The sequence below is a fragment of the Typopeltis vanoorti genome, chromosome 15 (genome assembly GCF_054136105.1).
Source record: "Typopeltis vanoorti isolate ZY-2024b chromosome 15, IOZ_Tvanoo_1.0, whole genome shotgun sequence".
NCBI lineage: Eukaryota > Metazoa > Arthropoda > Arachnida > Uropygi > Thelyphonidae > Typopeltis > Typopeltis vanoorti.
In genome coordinates this window covers 106688776-106715383 of record NC_143563.1, presented here as the reverse complement: position 1 = coordinate 106715383, position 26608 = coordinate 106688776, and the positions used below count along the sequence as shown (strand labels likewise).

Here is a 26608-nt window from a genome sequence, read left to right as displayed (position 1 = left end):
GATGAAAGTATAGAATTTCAAGCTACTTCAGGATGGTGTAATCATTTTAAGAACAGAAAAAATCTGGTAACACGACAAAAAATGAAAATTGCTCAGAAACTACCAGCAGATCTTGACCACAAACTAATCAGTTTCCATAAATTTATTATTCAGTTGAGACAAGAAAATAAATTTCTATTGTCAAATATTGGAAATATGGATGAAACTCTTATGAACTTTGATATAAGCAATAAAACAGTGGAGTCTAAAGGGTAGCAAGAGTGTGCTAGTTCGAAGTACAGGTCATGAAAATATAAGGTTTATGGTTGTATTATGTTTATCTGATGGAACCAAGTTAAAACCAATGATCATCTTCAAACGTAAAACTAAGAAAATTTCCTTCAGATGTTTTTGTACATTTTCATGAAAAAAGGATGGATGAAAATGGTGTGAAATTATGGATAAATAATGTGTAGAACACATGACCAGGCAGTATAGTGAAAAAAACCCAGTTTATTAATATAGGATATGATTCGTAGTTATTTAACTGAGAATACAAAGTCTTCTAGAAAAAATAACACAAAAATTGCTGTTATACCAGGTGGTTTAATTTCTATATTGCAATCGCTAGATGTCTACTTGAAGAAACCATTTAAAGATCACATGCAAGAAGAGTGGAATAATTGGATGTTGACTGGTGAAAAATCATTTACAAACAGTGGATCTATGCGTGCTGCATCACTTTATATGTTGTGCAATTTTGTAATCAAAGCATGGAATAAAGTAAAAGTAGACTGTAATAAAATCATTTAAAAAGTGTGGTATCTCTAATCTTATGAATGGTACGGAAGATGATCTGTTGTGGGACATTGATGACGATGAAAATGAAATTGATTCACCGGATTCGAACTGGGATCCATATGACGATCATTTAAACAATGAATCTGAAGAACTATTTGACAGATGAAAATTAATGAAAAAAACAATTAATAATTATTTGTCTTTTTAAGAATGCATCTATCGTAATATTTTAAATAAATTTATGTAACAGAAAATTAATCTCATTTGTTTATAAACACTGTCTATTTTCTTATATAATAATGTATTGTAATTATCTAAATGTTCATCCAAGAAATTAAGCTTCCCTTTTTATACTCACCATATAAGACGACCCATGATTTAGAGTGGCTTTTTGTAGTATTTGAGAGGCATCTTATATGCCAACATATGGTAGCTGAAACTTGTCAAGGCTGATTTAGTGATTAATGCTACTTTTTCCTTTATAAAAAGGTGATCCCATATAGACATTAAATAACATTACAGATATGTACCCTTGTCTGACCTAATTTAATATCAAACCATTTTCCTATACCTCTTTCAACTCCAACTAACATACAACTTAAATAGACTATGCATTGCTTTGACACATCCTGGTAATTAATTTACGGAATTAACAACGCATATAAAGTAAATTAATTAAAGATAACTTTAATGAATCACTTCTATATTTCGACAATGTCACATTGTCATCTTCAGGAACATAAAGATATGGTATGTGCACTACAGGAACTAACAAAGCAAATGAGGAAGAAATTAAGACACTAATTTTGTTCCTAAAGTCCTAATGGTGCCCTCTTGCGGGCTAATTTGGTAGTCTTGGCCGTTGGGCTGAAGTTCTCATAATGAAAGTCTCCCAAATTTGGGGCAGTTTCATGCACCCAAATTTGTTGAGGTTAGGAACGTTTTTTAGAGCTGCTGAAGATTCTTTGAATAATCTTTCGTATTTACCATATGCACATACCATATCTTTATGTTCCTGAAGATGACAATGTGACATTGTCGAAATATAGAAGTGATTCATTAAAGTTATCTTTAATTAATTTACTTTATATGCGTTGTTAATTCCGTAAATTAATTACCAGTTATGTCTAACCAACGTATAAGTCTTACCACTTGACACATCCTATTTCCACCATATAATTGTAGCATTCTGATCAATTTCTCTTGGAACATTGCATATGCCTTTTCCAAAACTCAAATATAGATCCTTACATTCACAATATTCAACTATTTATCTTAGTGAAAATTTGATCATAACAACCAGTTTGTGACCTGTACCCAGCTTGGTCAAGTTTTCCTTCCAGAATATTTCTTAATATTTTAAGTATGCTTGCATAAATCTTACCACAAAAACTGAAATACCTCTGACACTGCTTTATTTCCCTTTTTATTGATGTGTACTGCCAGAATAAATCAATTCTTCTGGAATTCAATCCAAACAAGACTGAATTATTAATTACAGCAATGTATTACACTTTCATACCTCCATATTTGGACATTTCCAATTAAATATGTCAACGGGAGGCTGCATACTAGATTGGAGGAGCTGTACTAGAGGAAGTAGGGGAGACAAGAGTCTTCTGATATTAACATACACATTAAAGAGTAGTGGTCCTAGTACAGAGTCCTAAGGCACTCCATAAGTCACCCTCATTCACCTTGATTCCACTCCACCATACATCACCCTCTGATGTCTATCAGCCCCCCCCACTCCTATTTGCTCTGATTAGGTAATAGTTTCCCCATGCAGTATTCTGTCAAATACCTTTACAAAGACCAGCAGTATCATGGTGAAGCCATTTCCTTTATCCAATTCTCTGTCACCTTATAAAATGTGAATAAATTACTGAGGCAGGGCCTACCTTTTACAAAGTCATACTGCCCCTATAAACTATACCACTCATTCCCAAATTTTACTTTTAACCAAACTTTTCTGATACTTGAACCACCACTCCAGAGATACTAATTGGTCTGTAATTTGCTACTTCCATCTTGGAGCCACCTTTGTGTAACAGAACAATTTCACCCTCTTCCCACTCCCTTGGAACCTTCCAGAACCGAGACAGATTAAACAACATCAGAGGCACTGTCAGTTCACTTGCACATTCTCATACCACACGAGCAGATATAGTGTCCAGGCCCACTCATGTATTCACATTGATATTTTTCAACATACTCAGCACCTCCACTTTATCTCAATGCTCACATGAGTATAACCTCATGTAACTGACAAATCACACCCTGGATACCCTTGCAAAGTAATCAATTAGTAACTGAACTAATTCTTCTGCTTTTGTTACCTTCCTACCATCAAGCACTGAGTAAAGTTATCTTTCCATAATCATTCTTTCTCTTACTTGCAACATAGCAAAAACACACTTTGGATTTACTTTGGCCTGTTCAGCTAATTTTTTCTCAAAATCTGATTTAGCCTTGCTTATCATACTAAGGTCACCTTTCTTGCTTGTGCTTTATACTGCTCACTGGCATGCTGATGGCATTGTATTTTTTCCACAATTTTTTTTTTTTTTTTTTTTTAATATTGCTAGTCATCCACTTAATCCCTACTGTTTATGTTCCTGACCCTGGGTATGCACTCTGATACTGCTCACTACATTTTTAAGGAATGTATCAATGTGTTAGTTATGCCCCTAACCTAGTTATTTAATGAAAGTCTTGCAGTGGAAGAAGGTTCCAAGGGGAGAATGCAAAAAAGTATCTCTTCAAGCATAGTCCTAGAACCATACTTATGGAGAGGTTTAATTATAGACCACAACTGCAGATATAAGTCGTCTATCTATCTATCTATCTATCTATCTATATATATATATATATCTATATCTATATATCTATATATATATATATATATATATAACCGACTTATCATATATAAGTCAGGAATAAAATATAGCATTAGGTCAAGACCTAGGTTTCTCTAAATGGTAAGCATGGATTTTTGAAAGGAAGGTCTTGTTTTAGATATCTCCTTCCATTTTATAAAGGTATGTTGGATAAGGGATAGTCATATCCTTCACTATTCTGACTATGCTAAGATATTTGATAAATTACAACATGATAAATTGGTGTATAAGCTGCAGGAGATGGGATTAGATAGATTGATGAAATGGATTTGAATATTGGCTTTTTTAAGTGATACAGTGGTGCCTTGCAATTTGACAGTTGAATTTTGCTGGCTGGCGGATGCATGGAATTGTGCAATGTCATTTCTTGTTGGGCTGCTTTGGTGTTTGCTCGTGTTGTTTGTGCTAATTTATCGCCTCCGTAGCGCAATTGGAAGAACGACGGTACATTGCGCCCTTCGATTGGAATAGGCCTAAGTTCGATTCTCGTCGCGACGGGAGGAATCTTTATCTGGTCGATTTCAATTCGAAGGTGAGTTAGCCGATCTCATACGGAGGTAGCAGGGTTTTTTCTCCCGGAAACTCTGGTTTTTCATCCCGCATACATACAAATCGGCCCTTCAGAACACACGCAATTTACAGACAAAAATTACTAGTTGTGGTGGTGTTGATGGAGATGATTCGTAGTAGCGGTTAGGTGTAGAGACAGTTGTAGATGTCCTCCCGCGATGAGTCTTCGGACTCCTTGGAGGTATCAGGAATAATAATAATAATTTTCAATTCTGCATTTTTCAGAAAGTAAAAATTTTGTACATCTGCAGTTTTTTTTTTTTTTTGAGTGAAATTTATGAATGGGTCCAAAGAGAAATAATTCAGGAAAGAAGCACACTTGGTTGAGCATAGAGAAGAAGAAAGAAATTGTAGATAAATTGCAGAAAGGTAGAACAATTATAGATGTATTTATTAAATAATTTAAGGAATTCATAACATACACAGAATATAAATTAAATTTTAATCTATATTTCCAATATTTCGACAACATCACGTTGCCATCTTCACAGGAACTTAAAATAAAGACGTGCACGCAGGCACTACACACACAGTAAATGAGGACGAAGCAGGAAGCTATTGTTTCTCCTAAAAGTTCTGATGGTGCCCCCTATCGGGCTATGTAGGTATTCTTGGCCATTGGGCTGAAGGTCTTCTGATGCAAGTCTCCCAAATTTGGGGCAGTCTCATGCAACCAAATTTGTTGAGGTTTGGACTGTTTCTTAGGGCTGAGGCCATTCGCTGTTGTCCTGCCTTTTAAATTTGAATTTACTATGGTATATTACAGTGGCTTTCTTCCACCATATCCAAAGCATGGTCTGCAAGACCAGAGTGGCTGTACTGGTGAAACCAGATGTAGTCCTTGTGTTCTGAAATTCACTGTCCTGGCTGTTTGGCTGAAGTAGAACAGCTTACAGCTGCAAAGGACCTGGTAAACATCAAGTAGGTCTAGGGGAAGTGGTTGGTCTTTAGTGGAGCAGATAAGGGATGCCAATTTTCTATATGGTCTGTAACATGAGGTCAAGTCATGTTTTTTTTTTTTTTTTTTTTTTTTTTTTTTTTTTAGGATTTTGGATTTAGAGTAATCCTTGTTGTGAACCAGGGTTGTGGTTTACTGGTTTCATTATTTTTTTGGGGGAGGGTAGTCATTGGCTGAGAAAGTGTTGAGGATGTGGTTTAGTTCTGTGGTTAGGGCATTGTTATTTGAACAGATAAGTTTAGCCCTGTTGTGTGGTGTCTTAATTTATATCCTGTGTATGCTGTAAATTCCTTAAATTATTTAATAAGCATGTTTAGCCAACATCTAAGCCATTCTATGAGAATTACAGATGTAGCTCAAGAGTATGGCATTCCTAGGTCAACTGTGGCAACAGAGAGAAGATTATGGGTGTGCTAGGGTGTCTGCTGGTGCAATGAAGATTTCTGACAAGAATAGATCTTCAATCAATGATGGGATGGAAAAGCTGCTTATCACCTGGATTAGAAAGACAGATTACGGGAGATCCAGTAACTCATGCAATGATCTGTGAGATGGCTGGGTTAATTTTTGAAGAATTGTAGAAGAAAACTCCAGGATGTACCTCAGATCAAACTGAGGAATTCAAAGCAAATAGAGACTGGTTTCACAAATTCCAAGGTTGAACAGGCATCCATAGTGTTCCAGACAGGGAGAAGCTGCTAGTGCAGATAAAGTGGCTGCAGAAATGTTTGCAAAAAAATTTGAAGATTTAATCAGGAAGGAAGGCTACCTACTACAGCAATTTTTTTTTTAAACGGGGATGAAACTGGGTTATTTTTGGAAGCGCTTGCCAAATCAAACTCGCATCACGCAAGAAGTGAAGCTCCCGGGACATAAGCCTATGAAAGATACTTACCTTGTTATTGGCAGCAAATGCAAGCAGACTTTAAATTAAAGCAACTTCTGGTCTACCAGAAAATCCTCAGTGCTTTGGGAAGAAAATCATTAAGTCCAAACTGCCAGTGATGTGGAAATCCAATGCAAAAGCCTGGGTAGACCAGCAAGTTTTCAAAGATTGGATTTTTGAGGTGTTTGTCCTGAGTGTAAAGAAGTTCCTCACTGACAACAATTTGCCTTTCAAAACACTGCTGATCCTTGATGATGCTAGTGCCCACCCTCAAGACTTAGAGAACATTCTTGAAATTGACTTTATCAAAATCCAGTTCTTGCCTCCAAACATCACTGATCCAACCCATGGATCAAGAAGTGATTGCACATTTTAAAAAACTTTACACCAAGGTTTTGTTCTCAGAGCTTTGACGTGACTCACTCTTCTGACAAGACATTGAAGGACTTCTGGAAGACCGAGTTCAACATTCTCCATGCCATTTCCTTTATTAAAACTGCCTGGGATGGAGTGACAGAACCCTTCATGCATCATGGAAGAAACTCGTTCCTAATTTTTCTCAGGATGACAACAGTGCAGACCAAGCAGCTGCAGCCAGCCATGCGAGAGATCATTTTGACAGAAGAGAATCTTGACATAGAAGAGGTTGATGAGGCTGATGTAGAAGAGCTTGTGGAGGATCATGACGAACTAACCATGGAAGAACTCAAAGCACTCAATAAACAAAGGAGAGAGAAAGAGGAATTTCACCTGAAGAAGAGGATGGCAGGGAAAAAGGGCCGATGTCAACAGCTGCCATTAAAGAAATTTTATTCCATTGGGAGAAGGTGCAGTCCGTTTGTTTGGAATGGCACCCCAACACTGCTGATATGAGTAGAATGACAAACTTGTTCAACAACACCATCATGCATCACTTCAAACCATCCTGAAAAAGAGGGAGAGAGAGAGAGTCCAACCTTGATCAGTTCCTCATACCTGTTCAAACAAAGAGAAGACAAGAAGAGGTAGAACAGGATAAAGAAGACTCCTTTCCAACATCTAAGGCTCAATAAATTGTATGTATTGTGTATACAATATTGTATTTTGTAATTTAGTGCATTATACAATAGTAAAATACATAAAGTAAATAATATGGTGTATTTCTCTCCCACTCCCACATTAGGGATGGAGGTCCAACAATGAACTAATCTATTTTCCATACTCATATGGGAAATATTATCCCACAATTCAACATTAGTTCGCCAATGGATTAGTGTTGAATTGCGAGGCACCACTGTACTAGTAAGTTGTGTACGATGGTGCAGTCAATATAAAGGAAGGCAACCAGTGGCATGCTTCTGGGTTTTTCTTTGGGCCTCTGCTGTTTATTCTGCTAATGATATTTGATGTGGATTGTTTTGGGATCTTCAAATGTTTGCTGATACAAAGTTATATAGAATTGTCAGGATTACTGCTGATATCAATTCTGTACAAAAAGATTTGGAAAGAATTTTAGCTTGGACAGACGAACAGCAGTTGTAGTTTTGCAGTTATACTTTGGGATGCAGAGATAATTATGTACTGTATTAGTGGAGCTGTGCTTCAAAAAGCAGATGAAATTGAGGATTGTGGGGTGACAGTAGAGAGACTATAGTTCAAAGCACACAATGAAGTGTTGAAAAACTACATCATGCTTCTATGATGTGATGGATATGCTTGGGGGTAGTGATGTCTCTGCATGAGACATTGGTTAGACTACACAGGCTACTGTGCTCAAATTTAATAATCTAGTTTTCATTGAGATGTGGAAATACTAGAGGATCCAAAGATGGACCAAAGTGATGTTGGGACTCTGGAGTGCAAGACAGAATTAAAAGAATGCAGATTTCAGAGTTTGGTGGATAGGAGGAAAAGGTGATGTGATGGACCAAGTTGGTTAAGGGATTTTACCAGATTAATACAGAAGGAATTATACAATCAGTGGATAATAAGATGGGTAGAACAAGAGACTATCCCTGGAAGTTGAAGGTTGTGAGGAGTAATTTTTTTTTTTTTTTTATATGGAATGGTTGGTGAGTAGAACACATAGCCAGAGTGTGTTGTGAATGCAAGGAGTGTAAATGACTAAGGTTTAATATAATAGACATGTTACTGGTTGAGTGAGACTCCCTGGAGGTTACTATAATACAATCTATTCACTACTTTCAAACCAGCTTGGATGTCATCTTCATTCCTACCATCTATCAAGGATAAATGGCCCTCTCCCTCCTTATCTGGTGCTTATCAAGTGCTCTGTTCTTGCCAATTTTGTACTTTGGATAGAATGGCCATTCTGCTAAGATCACAAATAAGATTACAAGATATTTAGAATTAGGGTTCCAGCCTTGCTTATGATTCAATATACTAGACAGTTCATTAGAATTAAATGAAGATATTGCACTACAGTAGATTAAATTCAATCTTTGAAATTTGCAAACCCTTTGTCACTGCCTAGATCTTAACCAGATTACATGACTATATCAAAGTTTTTGAACAATCACCATAAATTTAATAGTTTTAGTTAACCCTGAATTATAGAACTATTGCTTTGTTCCCTAGAGCTTTAATAGTGCTTTCTCCTGTTCACTCAACTGTCAAACAAATATACTCAAGCTATGCAATTACAATTCATTCTTGTGGTTCATAGTTTGAATATTGTAACCAGTCTTATATTTCTTCTTGAATGATGCTCATGTTACGATGGACAAAATATACAGAAGTTTATATTAAATTCTTATTTCCTTCAGATATGCTGACCATTTTTTGAAAATATGAAAATGTATGATGGTAGTTTTATATAACTATCTGGTATTTATCCAATTCTGCTAGTTCCATTTCTTTTATGATGGTTTTAATGACAATGGTGCCAAGCCAGTCCTAAGCCTTAATTTAGTAACTCAACATGTGACAAATACCTTAATGAAATTCATTTATAGTACAGACATTCATCAATCACTGCTGTCACAGTATGAAGTGCTGGCCTTCTTACAGAATCTTTTCCTACTTCTATGAAATCATTTATCTTCATTCAGACTAACTTCATGAAATCTTTCATTACCACTAGATGAAATTGCTAGTCTGCATTTTTATACAGTGCTATTATTTTACTTTTCCACTTATTTGAAATATTCCAACTATAAATTTGTCACCTAACAATCAATTTAAAAAAGCATATCAATTTCTTTTAACATTCTCTCAGAACACGAGATCTCATCAAATCCAAAACTGCTTTTTCCTTAATATCAAGATTACTTATTTTTATTGCATCAAACTTATTCATTTGCAATCCTCAACTCTTTCCCTTAATGACAGTTGAGTTGTACAATGGGAATGACTACATGATGCAGGGTTTTTTGACAAGATACCATCTGGAACTGTTAAACAAATTGTAGCAAATGGGGATGTGAATACAAGGGTCGCTGATTGGCATACCAAAAAAGTATTATGAAAAAGCATAATCCAGAAAGCAACTGACCAGCAGTATGCTCTAAGACTGACTGTATTTTATTTTGTACATTACTATTATGGAAAATAGTTTGAGATTCACACAAGCTTTTCTAAAGCTATAGTATGCTAGTAAAGTGGATCAGCTAAGGATGTTATCTTTTATTAAGATCTGACCTCCATGAAGTCACTCATTGTTTTATGTTTATTATTTTTTTTACATAGTCTTCAAACATAGCATTTTTATAAATCACTTCAGGCTTCCATTGCACATGGAGATGATCTCACACTTTTATGAATTCATTTCCTACCTAAAGAATTGCAAACAGGCAAACCCATGCTGGAATTCATACCTACATCCTAGTGATTGGCAAGCAGTAAAGCATGTAGAGAACTTGCAGAATGATTTAAATAGGCCGACAATACTCTTTAACCTAATTCCATCTTTCAGGATGGAGACCTCTGATTAGGAGTCAGCAAATTAATGCAGCTGACACTACTCCTCAGCAGCACCCACTGAGAGGGCAAGTATTTGTGCCTGTAGATTATATTCACAGGGCAGCATTGCTTATTTTGGGGGACAAAAAAAAAGTTTTTAGGAGGAAAAAAAAATCTCCACCCTTATGTGAGTAGCTAACTAACCACTTGAAGACCTGATAATGGCTTAAGGTCAGAAGATTTCAACTTGGGTCTTTCACACTGACAGCATGCTCAGAAGAATGGGTACCAGTTTATGCAGGAAAAGTGAACTTATGCTGAGATGTAGCATTACAAGCTGCATCTCTGTTCAAGTCTGTCATATTACAAGAGTAACCTAGGTAGATCTTAGGATTACTTTGTTACTGAAGAACCAGAGAACAGTTCCAATTCCTCTTCATAAGGCATTGATCTGGTCACCTGCATTTCTTGCAATAAACTGGGAGATGATCCAGAAGTGACCAAGATGGTCAGTTATCTATGGAAAGTGCCCTATAAAGATTTGAGGATTTGTCAGGTGCAAAAGGAATAAAATATTTCAGTTACTAAAAAGGGTATTTTTTATGACTGATGCAGAGGAAATTTTTCAGCTGGGAGGAATAGAAATCATCCCTGAAAAACAAGGTGAAAAGAATTTTTTTGCTTGGAGTGGTAAATAATTCGAATGAGTGTATAAGGAGAGGTATAACAAATATGTGGAACTTCTGTAATGAGTTGACTTCATGCAGATTACTGGGCAGTAATAACTTGACAAATGAAATTTGCATTTACAAAATACCATAAAGGCATTTATTAAATAATTCCATTCAATTCTCAGTTTCACTCTCCCACCAATTCTTAAGTTATTTTATTGTGTGCATAGAAATCAGGATTCCCTTAGCCTGTTCTGCCAGTCTTAATTCATGCTGTATTATGAATGAAGACTTCCCACAATGATGACTCCAAGTACCTTCAATATTTTTTCCTAATTTGCATTAATAATAACTAGTGTTACAGCAACCACTGTAGAATCAGCCTACTATTTGTGGGAAGGGCACTTAATAAGCAGCACATACCAAACCATTAAATCACTTGCACTCCCCACATTAACACTTTTTTGCAACAAGTTCCATTCATTCCATTTTAAAAATCTACTTGCAACCTTCACTCATTCTTTACAATATTCAGGGATGGACTCTTGTTCTCCCCTTATCCACTTTATAATCCTTTGTCACTTGAAGATTATCATATCACCTTTTCCTCCTACCCAAGAAACTCTTGCAATTTATATTCCCTTAACTGTATTACCAACATTCCAGAGTCCTGATATTATTTTAGTCATTCATCTTCGGATCCTCTAGTGTTTCCACATGATGAGAACTAGGCCAAATCTGAGTGCAGCAGTTCATGTGGTCAACCCAGTTTTTATATAGGGGCAGTAGCACCTTCTTAAACTTTTTTTCTTTGTAACATTTGCAGTGTGCTCAAGATCCCTAATCTCATACACCTGAAGTAGATGAGATTCAGGATACAGCACAGTATGCAGCCATAACTGAATTCCTAAGTGCAGCATCTCACATTTATTAATATTTGAAATTAAAATCCTGCTCATTTGTCCAAGCCAAAATATTCAAATCTGCTTGAAAAGAATTATCAACACTCTTTTATAATACTACCTACTTTTACACGAGTGAAAAACTGAAGATCCCCAGTCAATCCACTTGAAATATCATTAACAAATAAGTCAAACAACCAGTGTCCCAAAGAACAGTAACCTTATAAAATGCAAGCAGATTGTGAAGGATGTCTTGTTTTAGCAAACCCATACTGACATACTTAGAGAAGCCTATGTCCATCAACTGAATTCTGTATTATATTCTTAGTTTCTCAAATACCTTGATCACAACAGTAAATGTACAGGCTTGTCTATAATTGGAAATCTACTCTAGAGCCATGCTTGTGGAGTGGTACTATTTTGCATCTTTTTCCCACTGCTAATTTGAAGCATGTGCAAGATAAGCTATTACCATTACCTGATTAAGGGCATACCTACTCTTGCATTCTTTAAAAATATAGCAATATATCCCTTCACACAGCATTATTAACATCTAAATCAAGGAACATTTGATAAACACCAATTCTTTCATCATTAATATTTGCCTCCATTCTGCATAACACAAACATTTGCACTAGCATGACATACCCTGATGATGAAATGCTCATTAAATAACTATTTTTTACTATGGTCACATTTCCCTAACTACCCAGTGTCATTCTTCCATAATTCTTCTTTCTTGCCACACAGAATTCCATTGGATTATCTTTGATCCAACTGGCCAATCACCTCTCATAATGAACTTTCTTGCATGCTTATCACCTTTCTGGCCATTTGATATTCCTCAACTATCTGACCATTATAAACTGTTCTGCACTGTTCTATCCATAACTTCTTTACTTAAATTTCTTGCCTGAATCAGTGTTTTTATCCCCATGGTATAAATACCAGTATTGTTGATACAGCAACCTTTTCCTGTTAGTGTTACAGCAATACAACAGCTTTTACTGCACTAGTTGTATTGCCAAATCCCTTTGACATACTTACATTATCAGACTGTCAAAATTTCACTGATGTCATGACAATTTCTAGTATTCCATTAACTAATTAATACTAGAACCTGCAAATTATTATTATTATTATTATTATTATTATTATTCAGGCCTCCATGGAGTCAAAACACTCATCATGGGAGGTCCTTCCTAAGAACATAAAGGATGTCAAGACTCATCGAGAGGTGGTCCCCTCCCCCTAAAATACACAAAGTCTATCATACCACTCCTTAACCTCATTGACCATTCTCGCTCTCACCACTCCATCAGACAATGCATTCCACAGTTCAACCACCCTCCATGCAAAAAAACTGGAGAGTTCTTTCAATCAAGTGAAAGAACTCTCCAGTGTCAACCCTATAACCACCTCTCAACAGTTTAAAAGTCTCAATCATATCACCTCTCCTTCTATCCAAACTCTGCAGTCCACATTCCCTCAGCCGACCCTCATAACCAAAATTGTACAGTCCTGAAACCATCTTTGTACACTTTCCACAGTTAATTTATCCCCTTCAAATCCTGAGGACCAAATCTGAGAACAACAGTCTAAGTGTGGTCTGATCAGAGACTTATACAACAGAATGATAACCCTTTTATCTCTGCAGGTCAGTGTCCTTCTCATAATTGCAGCAATCCTATGTGTTACCTTCACCACTTTTGCAATAAGTCCCCCTGAATTTCAGGTTTCTATCAATCATCAACCCCAGATCTCTTGCCTCCCATAGAGTATGCAGCATCCCATCAATGTTTCCCAAACCTCAAGACATTACATTTTGTTGCATTAAACTGACACCCATTCATTTGCCCATTTATCTAGCTTATTCAAATCCTCTTGCAGGGCTACCACATCTGCACTATTACTAATAATCCTTCCCAGCTTTGTATCATCTGCAAACAACAGAATATCCCCTTGCAATCCACTGGCAATGTCATTGATATAAAGGTTAAACAATATAGGTCCTAACCTACTGAGCCCTGTGGGATCCCACTTGTAACCCTCTGCCTCCTTGAAACTGCTCCACCATACACAACTCTGATACCTATCAGACAGCCAATCCTGAATCCAGTTGACCAATCTGACATCCAGACCCATGTGCTGCAACTTACATGAGTTTATCATGTGGCACCCTGTCAAATGACTTTGACAAGTCTAAGAAAATTGCAGTATATGCCTTTCCCTCATCTAATGTTCTTGTAACTTTATTATAAAAGGCTAGCATATTGCTAAAACAAGAGCACCCTTTCACAAATCCATGTTGACTCTCACAGATAACATTACCCTCATCTGCCCAATGCTGTATATGGTCCCTCACTACTTTCTCCAAGATCTTAACTACTGATGACACACAAACTGGTCTATAATTAGACACTTCCAGTCTGTTACCACCCTTATGCAATGGCAATATCTTACCTTCCATTCCCTGGGCACCTTTCCCGCAGTCAGACTTTCATTGAAAAGCCAGGCTAAAGGCACTGTCAGTTCCCTAGCACATTCTCTCAAAACTCGTGGTGAAATACCATCCAGTCCCAAAGCTTTACTGACATCCAGAATACTCGGTATCTGAAACACTCTCCTCCTGTACCTCTAACTGCCCTATCCCTCTAGCATTAAAACAGACTCCTCCAGGATGAAATATGCCAATAAAGTGTTCACTGAACAATTCCACTATGCCCTCTGCATCAGTCACTATTCCCATTTTTATCCCACAATATCATTCTTCCACAGTCATTTCTCCTCCTACTGGCCATATAGGTAAAAATTCCCTAGGATTTTCTTTGGCTCTTAGGGCCAATCTCTCATTCCAGTTTCGCCTTCCTTACCACACTAGTCATTCTTCTAGCCTGTGTCATATTCTTCATGCATTTTCTCTTCACCTGTCTCCTTATCTCTCTTCCATAGCCTCTTTTTCACATGCAATTCCTGTTTAATATTGTTTGTCATCCACTTTACTCCAAATTGTGTCCTCTTCTTCACTCGTAGTATACAACTTACCATTGCTGCTAACAAATATTCTTTCACAATTTCCCCGCCTTCCAATTCCTCCCTCCATGAAACTTCCTGAAGTTGATGTCTAAGACTATTATAATCACCTGCTTTATAATTCCACATAAGTTCCCGTCTCTTTGATACTCTTGCATGTCTATTCATTTTCCAAGTCAAAACCATATGGTCACTCTCTCCAACTGGTGGGAGAGATGTCATCTCAGTTATTATCAACTCTTATGCTATAACCAAATCCAAAACTCTTGAACCTCTTGTTCCCTCTGTTACATGTTGCCTAAGACATTTGTCCCTCAAGAATTCTAGAAATTCCATTCCCCTATTGCTACATGCATCTTCCTCTCTCCAATTTATACTGCTGTAGTTAAAATCTCCTATAATAATCATTCTTCTTACACTTGCCAAACTTAACTGTCTAAACATCTCCTGGGCCCCATCCTCTGTGCTCCTGGGTCTGTAGCAACACCCCACTAAATATCCTGTCTTGCCTACCTCTACCTCACACCAGATGCTCTCAAAATCATTTGTCTCACTTCCTTCCAAAGCCTCCACTCTTAGAGGACATAGGTCGTCACTTATCATAAGCAGTATCCCACCACTCTTTCCCCTCCTATCCTGTCAAAAAATGCTGTACTCAGCAACTTGCTATTCCTATTATTATATCCTCTTCTATCAACCCCGTCTCAGTGATCCCAATAATTTTTGGCCAGGCTGATGCTATCTGTGCCACCAATTCCTCTCCCTTATTCCAGATACTCCTGGCATTAGTATAAAGCATATAAATGCCATTGTTTCTATACCCAGCATTATCCCCTCTAGACTCCACTGGGCTCAGTGTTACCTGATGTCTCCCTTCTCCCAAGTATCCACTCCCACAAGAGGCCAACCCTGCTATCATCCTCCCTGGGACACACTGACTCGTTCAGAACAGCAATCTCTCCAGATGCCTACGTCCTTCCTCATTCAAATGTAAGCAGTCTCTCTCATACAATTCCTCTCTTTCCTCAAAGACACTCCAAGCATCCACATATACCAGTCCTCTCTTGTCACACATTCTAGCTATTATGTCATTCAATATTACTGCTCTTCTGCTCAGCTCGTCATTATCATACCTAGGCAACGTGCACACTATTTTTCCTGTCTTCTTCCATACAGCCTTGAGCAAAAATCTCATCTCTCACTGCCCAACTTACATCACCACTCAAGTCATTTGTTCCTACTACCACAATCATCTCATCCACCCTTTCACCTCTCTTAATTGCCATAGCCACCCTTTCTATTGTTCCTCCTGGCAAACAATCCTCATGCATCAGGGAATTAAAAACTATCCATAAAATTTAACAATTTTGACTAGCTATTTTTCATGAAATACTTGCTAATTCAAGTTTCAGTAAAACATTCAGAATTCATAATTAGTTTGTGTTTTGCACTTGACTTATTACAAAACTGGAATCAGATTGATGAGAAATCTATCAATAAGCAACATAGTATGTTAAACTTGTTCATGTCCCCAAGCATTCACACATTTAGGCAATGCCATCCACTATCCATTTTAAATCTTTTCCTCTCCTTTTTGCCATATCTTCATACAATTTCCAAGGATGGCCACTCACTATAAACTTTTTTATAATCCCTCTATCAATTCAGTAAAATTGCTTTCCTGAATTATATTGTCACTCTTGCTTACTGAATTCTGGAGTTTTTAACCTATAACATCAAAGTCCTGATTATGCCTCATCTTTTAATCCTTTTACATATCACAAAGAAAATATGACTTGATTTCAAGTCCATGTGTGGTCTGACAAATTCTTTAGTCATACAACTACCTTATCACTATTTGAAGTGCAGTGCTGAGCACTTTAAAAGTTACTAGCATTAGAAGTGCAACCTGATGACTTGTCTGAACTAAAAGTGTAATCAATGCTTTCTGAAAGGAGTGATCGGTATCACTTACAACTTCCTATATTTGTATCAAGCAAACTGAAGAATTCTATCAACATGAAAAATTAACAAATTAAACAAGACTCAACATAACTCTGTGGCACACCAGTTACATCCCTATTCTAGTACAGTGCCCCACCACACAGCTTTTGTTACTAGTCAGAATGTATTATATATAATCTTCTCTAGCTTATATACCAACTTGTGATAATCTAAATGCAACCATAAAATCCAGAAATATCACTATATACATCCTCTTTATCCAACAAATTTCTTACTATGAAATCAAAAGATTGTTAAAGCAAAGCCTATCCTTTACAAACTCACCCGCTGCTGACCATCAAAGAATCTTATGCCCATCAGTTCAGTCCTGCATTTCTGCACAGATCTATCTAGTTTTGTCTGTGCATCTGAGATTACAATTCCAGATACTGATCTGGAATTGCAAAAGACTATCCTAAAAACATCCATGTGTAATGGCATTTTTGTTTTACACCTTAGAAATTTCATACTGCAAGACTCACTAAACAGGTCAAGAGCACAGCTTCATTCCTTTACACATGGAAATATGTCATCCATTCTCACAATCTTAAGATGATGCTTCAATCAACAATACTATTCTGAATTTTTTTTTTTTTTTTTAACCTCTTATCCCTCTATTGCTACTTCCTAGGTACTGCACAGCCTCCTTTACACTAGCATGGTATATGTCAATGATGCACTAATTCCACACATTTGCTATACTACCACCATACCCTTCTAATGTTACTCTTCCATAATATCTTTGTCAATAAGCTTAACTCCCTTAAATTTTCTTTGACAAAAGCAACCAATCTTCTATCATACTGATATTTCATTCTCACTTCATTAACTGATTAATGGAAAGAATACAAATGCTTTTGAGTAATTTCCTTCTGCTCATTTTGAAATTATCTTAAATCACATACAAATATCAACTAAATTTGGTATATTTTATCATTGGACGAAAGTATAAAGTACTGCTATTACTTTTAAGTTATCAAATTGCTTCGAACTGCAACTTATTCAATTTTGGACAAATTGGCCAGTACATTATAAAATGTGCATATGAGATTACATTGGAGAAACTACCCACAGGATCCTGTGGCTAGTTTCTTTTTCAAAGAAAGTGTTTAAGATCCAGACCTCAATGATAGACTAAGTTAGAAGTCTAGCAAATTGCCCTAGGAAGTGATATCAACTTTGTAGTATCTGAACCTGTGGTTCATATAGTTCCTTTGGGATTAAGTATGAAATGATAAGCAAAGCTTTTATATTCATAGAAGCTTTGCTTACTATTTCATAATTATGTATAAATTTATATAGGAGCCTAATAATTTAACCTAACCTAGCACTGATTCATGCACTTATTATTTTGATTTTCCATAATTCCTTAAGTGACGATTTTAATGGACAAAAAAATATCTAATTTTACTTAGTTCCTTACTGTGGATGGAAACACTAGTTTGAATCCTTCAGTGCTTTTCCTTTGAAGGAAAGTTTACTGGGCTCATGGAGGTGGAAGGGTTTTTCCCTCGGGAACGTTTCTAATCCTGCAAAAACAGGAAAGACAACCAGAACACTATACTGGCATCACACAGCCTTGGCTGCTTCAGCCATAAAATCCAAAAACTTAAGTTAGCCACAAAATCTTATTTGTTTGATACTATGTCTAAAAATTTGCATAAAATAAGATGTCCATACAATAATAATAGCGAAAACCACAATAAAGAAAGCTCAGCAAGATTCTTGGAATAGATTTATTAATAAAACAGAAGATATGATTTTAATTTAAGAATACTGGATTGTTGTTACAAGTATACAAATGCTAGAAGTATAAGAAACAAGGCAGATGAAATGGTTGCACTAATTGCATCTGTTCATCCAAAGATTGTCAGAATAAGTGAAACATGGTTGGAACAGGATGACATCCTGACAGGAATACAGATGGAAGGATATGATGTGTTTCGTGAGGACAGAGGGGGTAAAAAGGGAGGGGGAGTGCTATTGATGATAGAGAAAGAGTTATGTCCATATAAAGTGGAGATGCAAGAGAAATAGTGCCAGTGGTTTCGAGGCAGTGTGGTGTGAGATAGAGGCGAATGGAATCAAATACTTGGTGGGATGTTGTTATTGACCAGGTAACGTGGATGGTAGTGATAATGAAATGTACAATGAAATTAGCCAAGTAAATAAGAAAAGGGTGATCATTATGAGGGATTTTAATCATAGCAATATAGACTGGAATAATGAGATAGCAACTAGAAGTAAAGAAAATTAGTTTCTTCAGTTTTTGAAGGATAACTACCTCAGACAGTATGTAACAGAGGGCACACAAGGATTGAGGGTCTTGGATTTGGTCATCTCATCACAGGATGTAATTGTAAATGAGGTGTCAAATCGTCCACCAATTGGTGAGAGTGACCATGAGGCGATTACCTGGGTGATTGCCAGCAGTGCAAGGACCTCTATGAGAAAAGGGTATATGTGGAACTACAAGGGGGGGGGTGATTATGAAGAGCTCAGGAGACAGCTTGTAGGTGTAGCATGGAATGAGGAGTTAGTTGGAAAAGAGATCAATGCAGCTTGGGGGATTTTCAAAAACTGTTTAGTAGATGCAATGTCTAAATTGTATTCCAAGGGTGAGAAGGTTAAATAAGATGGGTGTGAGATGGATGAATCAAGAGATTAAGCATGCGATACAGAGAAAAAGGGCATTGTGGAGGCAGCATAAGAGAAGTGGAAATAACCAATTCCATGAGGTCTACAAAAACCAAGCAAGGAGGGTGACTTGGTTGGTGAGGGTAGCTAAAGAGAACTATGAACAGCAGTTGGCCAATGAAGCCAAGAAGAATCCTAAGGAGTTCTTTCAATACGTAGCCAGCAAAAGAAAGAATAATTATGGAAGGATGACATTGATTGGAGAAAATGGTATAAAGACAGCTGATGCAGAATGTGTGGTGGAGATACTTAATGAGCAGTTCATAAAGATCTTTCAATCTTGTGAATGAGACTTCATGGAGGGATTGAGAGCAGTTGATGATGGGGAGGAGAGACTGGCTGTAGGTGAGCAAGAGGTGTATGGGAAGTTGAGTAAACTAGACGTTAATAAGGCTGTGGGACTTGATAATATATCACCACATATTCTGAAAGAATGTGCCAGGGAGTTGACATCTGCCTTGACATATTTTTTTAATACGAGTCTTGCACTTGGTCAAGTTCCTAAGGAGTGGAAGGAGGGCAAGATTTTGCCACTTCATAAAGGAGGTGATCAAACTCAAGCATCAAACTATAGGCCTATCTGTGTGTCAGGTGTTGTGGTTAAGTTGTTGGAGAAGCTTGTGAGAACTAGGATCCAGAGTTGGGTTGATAACAATAGTATTATCTTTGATGGACAGCATGGATTTGCTAAAGGGAGGTCATGTTTTAGTAATCTACTTATTACAATAAAGTGACTGCTTCCTTGAACAGAGGAAAAGGATACATAGTAATATATTTGGATTTCGCAAAGGCTTTTGATAGAGTACCTCATGATAGGCTGACAGTCAAACTAGAGCAGATGGAGTTGGATATTAGATTGGTGCATTGGATTGGAGACTGGCTATCTGATAGGTATCAACAAGTTGTGTATGAGGGAGCAATATCCAGGAAAAGGAAAGTCACTAGTGGAGTGCCTCAGGGGTTAGTTTTAGGTCCATTGTTGTTTAACTTGTATATTAATGATATAGGTGAAGATTTGGATGGAGATATTCAGTTGTTTGCAGATGATGCAAAGTTGGGACAAACCATGAAGTGTAGTGAAGATGTTGTGGCCTTACAGGAAGACTGGAATAGATCGAGTGATTGGGCATGGAAATGGGGATACGAGTTCAATGTTGCAAAATGTAAGGTTTTAAAATTTGGAAAACAAAGATGGGATGCAAAATTTATGCTTGGTGAGAATATATTGTTGGCGGTAGAGGAAATAAGAGATGTGGGAGTATAGTGGATAAGGATCTAAAATTTAGGGGACACATCACCAAAATTGTGAAGAAAACACAAAGGCTTCTGGGAATGATGTGGAAGATACTAAAATGTAGAAGTAGAGAGATTCTTGTTCCATTGTATAAGGCTTTGATTAGGCCATATATGGACTGTTGTGCCCAGATTTGGTCACCGGGTTTTCAGAAGGATGAAGAGATGTTGGAAAGGCTCCAAAGGAGACAGACTAAGGTAGTTTCTAAACTCTGGAATGTCGAGTATGAGGAAAGATTGAGAAGATGTAATTTGCAGAGTCTGGTGGACAGGAGGAAGAGGGGAGATATGATAGAGACCTACAAGTTGGTAAGGGGTTGTTAGAGGATCAATGCTAGAGAAGTTCTACAGAGAATAGTGGGAGATCAGGGGAGAACCAGAGGTCATCCCTGGAAACTATATAAAGAGGGTGTGAGTAGGGGAGCGAGAGGCAGGTTTTTTTCGTGCAGAGTTGTGAATGATTAGAATGCCTTGCCTGAGAATGTGGTGTCTGCAAAGAGTTTGCATGTGTTTAAAACACGGTATGATGAGCTGTGTGTATGATAAAAGGACCTCCCAGATGAGTCCGACTCCATGAGGGCTTGGGTTTTATCGTATAATTACGATTTTTAATGCCAGTGCAAAATAAGAAATCCTTTCATACCTTCTTCACTTCATATTGTATCACTTTGGAAGATCAATGTCACTATCAATTTTTTGGCTAATTATTTTAATCACCAATGGTGTTTGCATACCACGGCACAATAATAGTTGTAAAGGAGACAAAATAGGAAAATATGCTATCATTTCATTATGGGAAAGCATGAAAATAACTTGATTTGCATGAATTATACTCTTCATTCAATATGAATAATCTAGACCAAGCCCATGGCAGATTGGTCATTCTTTTAGTAACTAAACTACCAAGGGGAAATAGATCTTAGAAGGTTATAGAAATAAGGGAATTTGGGGAGAGAAAGGAACAAAGAAATGCTGTTCAGATAATGAGAAAAACAGGGTGACTGAACAAGAACTGAGAATTTTTCCCATGTGAGTTGAGAAAGAAAAAATTAATGTAACAAAGACATCCTTGAAACTATATCACACTGCTGGAAAGCTTAGTGTTTTGGAAGAGAAGACTAGTATATCTGGAAAACAATTCAGTCATTTCTTTTTACAGAGATATGAAAAAAAAAAACAGTTAATATCAAATTGACTTGGAACTACTAAAATATTACAAAAATTAGGATGCTGCAATTGACATTTTGTAAGGTAACTGTCATATTGCCATGAATTTTTAAAATCAAAGTGGTCTGATGAAGACTGTGTAGCTCAGTGGAAGTGGCACTTACATCCTCTGCACAAAGATACTTAAGTTCGAGTCTAGTCTCCGACTGAAGGAACTTTTTCTAAGCCTTTCTTCGACTGGTTCTGGAGTTAGTTCATCTCTGGCACGGGCAAGCAGGTTTTTTCTCCTGGAAACTCAGCTTTTTTTTTTATCCCGTAAACTCAAGAAAATCTACTGTAGAAACCACATTATTTCAGACAGTAACATCTTGTTAGGGTTGGGTACCAAGAGATGGCAACACTTGTTTGCAGTCTCTTCATTGGCAGCTACCTATAATTAGTGACACATGGGCCAGCTATCTCTGAAGGGCTACTAGTAGAGAATGAACTGCCCACTATGTCTCCAAAAGCTAGATAGGGTTAAAAGGCCTCACCTACTCCCTATACAGGAATAAAAAAAAAGCATGAGCTTATTATAAGTAGTCTGATATGCAAGTTGCTGAGAGGATTACAGTATAAAACAATGTAGTGATTGGCCTCATCAAGGCTGCATTATACTGATAATAGCTTTTCTAAAGCAACTCTTCTACTCTTGCTGACCTTTGCAAGCCAGTAAACTAATAATCAAACTAAAAATTAAACACCTAATTCAACCTTAATTTAAATGAAACAAATCTGAGCTTCAACTAATCTGATTTAGACAAGTGCAGTGAGCTACCTGAAATTATTCAAACAATGCCCATTATCAACCTATCTAGCTAAATAAACACTACAATTATAACCAGGAAACACCCAAGAACTTAAAACTTTAAGTAATGACATTCTTTTTTTTACATCTTTCACAAAACTAAAAGCAAAAATTTTATAACCATTGATAATGCAGAATTATTAACTCAATAACATGCCTTAAATAATTTTCCAAAGTGGAAAAAATGTACCTAATTTGGCACAAATCTGGGGAGGTAGACCATTGGCTTTTCTAGGAGACATACTAGAAAGTCTTGTTAGGAAAATTATTAGGCATGAGGATCATGACTAGTGGGGGAAAAATTTTACAATTACGTAAAAAATTAAGTTTATATTTTAAATTGATTACAAATTCTAAATACTAGATGTTCTAATTCTAGCTAATATTAGAACAAAAAACTAAGAATCATAATAAAATAAGGAAATTCAAATAATTAGCTAAAAAGTGCTTTTCAAAATCTCATTCTTGTATAGCAACACTACAATAGAGGGATAAAAAAATTAGTTGGGAAAAAATAAAATAAACAGTTGGCACTTAACTTCAATTGTTGGAAAATATTCTTTACAATACAGTCATCCCTCGACTTACGTCCTTTCAAAGATACGTCAGTGATCCCATAAGGGAATAAATAACATTCAGTTATATATATGTGTGTGTGTGTGTGTGTGTGTGTGTGTGTGTGTGTTAAAGATACACAAGATATTTTAAACCTGGTTTTACTCAATTTCCCAAGTAAGCAAACAGACAAATAAGTCAAGTCTGTGCCTGCAAGTGTTGCAAGTCTAGCTGACCCTGCACATAGTGCAAGACCAAGGCAACTCATGGTAAAAGTAGAATAAGCTCTGATCACTAATCTTAATATTTACCCTTAATGCAAAACACATCTCCTGGAGGAGATGCATGATGCTTTGTATTAAAGGCAAGGGCCACTACCCAGACCGGTTTCGATCTTTATTGAGGTCTTATCAGTGGGAGCCAGGCTAGAAATACCAAGATTTTAGTAATACAGAGCTTATAAGTATTTTACCAGAACAAGTTACCATAAGGTGTTTTAACCTTATTAAATAAAAATCTCAGGAGGAGATATAAATGTAGAAAGTATTTTACCTTGGGTATAATAAATGTTAAAGATACCAAGCTATTTTAAACCTGGTTTTACTCCATTATAGGACCTGAACCAAAAGTGCATACCCTTTAGCACTGTGACTATAACCACTAAGGCTCTTCCACATGTTGAAGGAGAAAGCAGAACCCGATTGTAACTACGAATTCAACGCTTCTTCCGGTTAGTTCATGAGATTCAAGCAGAGTTTTGTGCTGCATAATGTGAAAATGTTTGGGAATCAGCAAGTGCTAAGAAGGCTGCCAAGGAGTTTGTGAAAAAATTGGATAAAATTATTATGTAGGAAAATTATTTGCCACAGCAATTATTTAATGTGGATGAAATGTCCTTGTTTCGGAAAAAAATGCCCGAGCAGACATTCATCCACAAAAAGCTGAATCTATACCTAGTTTCAAAGGCTCTTAATGCCTGTATTATGATTCTGTTAAAGTTAATGTGGCTGGATATAAACTGAAACATTTGTAATATGGCATGGTGAGAATCCACGAGCCTTCAAAAACATTAGGCAGCATGCTCCCAGTTCATTATCGGAGCAATAAGTTGTGAATGACTCAAAAATTGTTTGGGGATGCCTTAATTGTTATATGAGTGAAATAAAAAGCTATTGTGTGAAGAAAATGTAGAATTTAAAATTTTATTAAGTCCAGATAACACTCCAGGTCATCCATCTTCTAAGTCCTATAGCAGTGATCTTCACCAAGCTCAAGGTCATGTTTATCCCTCCAAACACTACTTCATTGATCGAACCAATGGATCAGGGAGTTCTTGCAGTGTTTAAGGCTTATTATCTACGGATAACTTTTCCACAAGCCATTTCTGCCACTGAAGGAAATGATCAGACTCATGAAATTCTGGAAAACATTCAATATCCCATGCTATTAAAAATATTGCTGTAGTTTGGGAAGAAGGTGACCTCTCAATGTATGAGTGGCATATGGAAAAATACATTAAAAAGGTTTGTGCATGATTTTGGAAGTTTGTAAAAGTGGACCTACCAAACAATCTGAATCTCGAGGTGAATAATGACATAATCCAACTCATGAAAGTTCCCTCTGAAGAATTAACCAATGAAGAATTGGTCAAACTGGAGGAACAACTGTTGCAGAAGAGGAAAAATGAGAAAAGGAAGAGGGAAAAGAGAATCAGGAAGTAGTAGTTAAACAATTTGCAGTGAAGGGTCTTGCAGAAATGTTCTCTGCAATCTTAAGGCCCCACCCAGATCAGGGAGACCAAGAAGGAGATGGGCAGATCAGGAGGACCTGCAGGTTGTAGGGCTGGAGACCGAAACGTGGCGGATAGTCGCAGAGGACCATGCCCAGTGGAGTTCGAGGCCAAAAGTCCCCCCAGGCTGATAGCACCTAGATAAGTCAGTCAGTCTCAAAATGGTTGAAGACATGGACCCTAATGTTGAATGTTACTTATTAGTAGAAACGAAAGTACACGACAGGTTTGCTTGCTGTGAACAAATTTATGATGAAAAGAGGAATAAGCAAAGCACATTGAAATAGTGGCAATAACACAGTTTTATAATAAGGTTTAAAAATTATAATGACAGTATACTTCTTAAGGTTAAGTCCCTAACCCCCTATGACTCTGTTGATTTAATGTATCGACTTACGTCCTGCCTGATTGAACAGAACCCAGACGTAAGTCGAGGGATGACTGTAATGGAAAGTTTGAAGAGAAATTTCTCAGTGGAATGTAAGCTATAAAATGAGTGTGACCAGTAATGCTTTCGTTGGGTCACAAATTTTATGTGGTTCCCTAGCCATGAAAAGTTATTAGAAAACCTACAGTGTATTTGTACCGTTGGTGGGCTAAGAATTTCTTCCATTTTTTAAAATCAATTTTATATTTTTTCAATTTATTTCACTGGAACAAGTTTAAACAGAAGAGGAACCTTTACACAAACTGAAGTTTAGCTCAGCGTTTCTCAAACTTCGACTGCGGAACTTTTCTTTTTTGCGAAACCCTTGTGAAATTTCATAAAAATTTGGAAAGAAATCATGAATGAACCGTTATTGAATCAAGAAAGCATATTGCAAATAAAGTACAAAGCGTTATAAAAATAATTTAATTAAAATGACTATCTTACACATTCAGTGTTTTTCTTTCAGGAAAATCTAACAAGTTCGAAACATCTGAAAACTGGAGAATCCTACTTTTCTCGGAACCCAGCTTAAGAAACAATGCATCCATTTCTCAGACGGCTTATAGCGCTACATAGGTACCTACGCTGTGTTGGCAGAAGCAGCCCAATAGCTATTTATAAATAAATGAAACCACTTGTTGACTTTGTGCTTTTCGTGCTGAGCTGCTACTACGTGATATAATACTGTTGATAATCAACACTGAGAGTTTATTTTTTATTTTAAAATTTTGTAAGATTAAGTCTACTCCAGTGGCGCACCAAGGGAGGGGACCAAAGGGCTCTGCCCCCCCCCAAAAAAAAGAAAAAGTTAAAAAACACTAGAAAATTTTCCAAAATACTTTTCCTAATTAAAATTCATTTTTTATTTATGTTGTATCATGTCTTCTATTTCTATACTACTTATGAATTAGGGTCACATAAGGTGAGAGAACCCTATAGCAGTGTTTCTCAATCTATGGTCTACGACGATGGGACAGGTGGTCCACAGGCTTAAATTATCCAAACAAATCTATATATTTTAATTATCCAAACAAAACAAATTAAAATTGAATAAGTAAAAATTATTAAAATAAAATGAATACTTTAAAAAAAATAGCGGCAGAATGTTCATTCCATGAACATTCTACTACTATTTTAATTTGTAGCGGCAGAATGACGAGTAATAAAAGAGGGGTGAAGTGAAAAACAATATGGTTTTATTGCTTCCACCTTCCCTTGCTGTTTTG

The 26608-nt window shown here is 36.7% G+C and overlaps 1 protein-coding gene across 3 annotated transcripts in view; it reads right to left on the bottom strand.

Moving 5' to 3' along the window:
- Window positions 1–26608, bottom strand: part of lft (Limb expression 1 family member lowfat) — a 223605-nt gene that overhangs the window by 178668 nt on the left and 18329 nt on the right. The window contains exon 1 of one of the 3 annotated variants that reach the window (XM_090405701.1): window positions 25827–25877. The exons of the other annotated variants lie outside the window; for them this stretch is intronic. Coding sequence (XP_090261827.1) covers window positions 25827–25830 — 4 coding nt within the window. The 5' untranslated portion in view covers window positions 25831–25877. Of the gene's footprint in view, window positions 1–25826; window positions 25878–26608 lie in introns of those variants that run through there. 3 annotated transcript variants of the gene reach the window in all.